General features: G+C 39.4%; 1 protein-coding gene across 1 annotated transcript in view; it reads left to right on the top strand.

Moving 5' to 3' along the window:
* The window catches only part of prpf3 (PRP3 pre-mRNA processing factor 3 homolog (yeast)), a 21,842-nt gene that overhangs the window by 12,040 nt on the left and 7,698 nt on the right, over positions 1-2,104 (top strand). Inside the window, exons 8-10 of the mRNA XM_014004701.1 lie at positions 902-1,089; positions 1,186-1,352; positions 1,459-1,541. Of these exons, the coding sequence (XP_013860155.1) occupies positions 902-1,089; positions 1,186-1,352; positions 1,459-1,541 (438 nt within the window). The remainder of the gene's footprint in view (positions 1-901; positions 1,090-1,185; positions 1,353-1,458; positions 1,542-2,104) is intronic.

Consider the following 2,104-nt stretch of genomic DNA (forward strand, 5'->3'; position numbering starts at 1 on the left):
CTACTGAACCACAGCTATTTGTTATAATAGTGAAAGAGAAATGACATTATTGTTTTAAATTTCTGTAGCTATTTATTTTTTAATTATTGTTCATTCATTTTATAATTACACACTTTTTATGTTAATAAATATGGTTACAATGAAAATGTGTAATTCAGGGGGGAAATGGATTGAGCTGTTTTGTCAATATAAGCAGTGAAATTGCCACCCACCGCCAGTTACTCCAACAATAACATTAGCATGCTAACGCACATACTGGTGCTGCGAGGAAAAGTGTCCCCCGGGAAACAGTTCACTGGTGGCTGCGACGAAACTTTCAGAACATATTCAGGCTGTTTAAGCCGATATGTCTGGTATTTAGAAAATTCAAATCAAAAAATAAAAACCGGTATTCGGTACGAACCATATCGCCCAGCACTAACACACACCTACCTGGCTCCATGTTGAAATGGGCGGGACAGAAGCTGAAGGTGGTTCTTAAAGAGACAGAGGCCAATTTCAAGGTGTTTAGAAACAGATATGAGAAGTCAAGTTTATTTTCTATTTAAACATAAAAACAACATTTTAATAACAACTGAAGGTGACATAGTTACTTTATTATGGTTTAGTATTTAAATATACATCTGAGAAACACATAATATTGCCCCTTTAATTGTAATTATTATAAAGATATTTATACTAAACCATATTTTTTATTGTTTAGTACCATTACTAAACAAAAATCTTGTATTTTTGTCAAGCCAACAAAAATAGGTAAATTATAGACTTTCTGTTAGAATACCAGTGCTTTTAGTTTGAAAGTAGACCTTACTAAAGAAATGTTTTTCTAAATATGGAAAATGCGTCACTGCCCTGAGTTTAAAACTCAAAATGATGAAATCTTTCCCCACTTCCTGTGCAGCTAACATACGAGCCGTAAAGAGGGAGCAGTTCCGTCAGCAGCTGAAGGAGAAACCCGGAGACGACATCGAGTCTACGTCCTACTTTGACCTGCGCGTCCCCATGGCGCCAGCTCAGCGCACTCGCAAGAGCTTCAGATTCCACGATCCGGGTCGCTTTGAGAAGATCGCTCAAAGAGTTCGAACCAAGGTTGGAGAAAACTCCTAAAACTGAACTGTCCAGTCTTCTGGTTGTGGGAAATATTTGAATCAGGTGTTCTTGTCTAACGGGTCTTCCCTCGATCAGGCCCAGTTGGAAAGGCTGCAGAATGAAATCGCCCAGGCTGCGAGGAAAACAGGAATCCAGGCTTCTACCAAACTGGCGCTGATTGCTCCTAAAAAGGAGATAGACGAGGGGGATGTGCCCCACATCGAGTGGTGGGACTCCTTCATCCTGCCCTTTAATATAGCAGTGTAAGAAATTACATTTCTAAAAACACAAATCTTGAAACCTTTTTGACACGAATAATGCACTTATTGAAATAAACTGATCGTTTCTTCTTCCTTCTGTGTTTTAAAGAAATCCAGACTCAAAATTCGAAGAGTTTGAATTGTTTGGCGTAACCAACCTAGTGGAGCATCCGGCCCAAATGAGCCCACCAGGTGAGTTCAGGAAGGGGACAAAAATGTCTCTGGAGGTTTAACGCTGCTGTTTCACTAAGATCTGTACAAGATTGTAGAAATACAGAGAGAGATGGCTCACTGAGAGCTGAGAATTTCAATAAATACTCATTAAATTCATAATCATGTACAGAAACGGCAGCTGCTGCTATCGTTGTTAAAAATCTCATCACCTGTCTAATAAATTTGTACCTTTTTTATTTTTTGTTCATGCTGACCTAAAATTTTGTTATTCGTTCTTTATTTTCTCCATGTTTCTATCCCTTCCCATCAGCTATATGATGGCCACCTTCCTTTTCCTCCTCTTCTTCTTTAGGCTGTTCCCCCTTCATGGGTCAGCACAGCGAGCCGTCCTTCTAACTCACTCAGTTACCTCCATGTCCTCTCTTACCTGCATCCATGCATAATTAGGCCTGTCGCGATAGTCAATAAATCAATTAATCGCACGATAACTTTTTTTGAGGTCGGTTAAAAAAAAGGGGCCGATAAGTTTCATTTTCCTGCTTGTTTGTTTACTTCGTGTCTCTCCCTCTCTCTGCTCCGCT

The sequence above is a fragment of the Austrofundulus limnaeus genome, unplaced genomic scaffold, assembly GCF_001266775.1.
Source record: "Austrofundulus limnaeus strain Quisiro unplaced genomic scaffold, Austrofundulus_limnaeus-1.0 Scaffold26, whole genome shotgun sequence".
Taxonomy (NCBI): domain Eukaryota; kingdom Metazoa; phylum Chordata; class Actinopteri; order Cyprinodontiformes; family Rivulidae; genus Austrofundulus; species Austrofundulus limnaeus.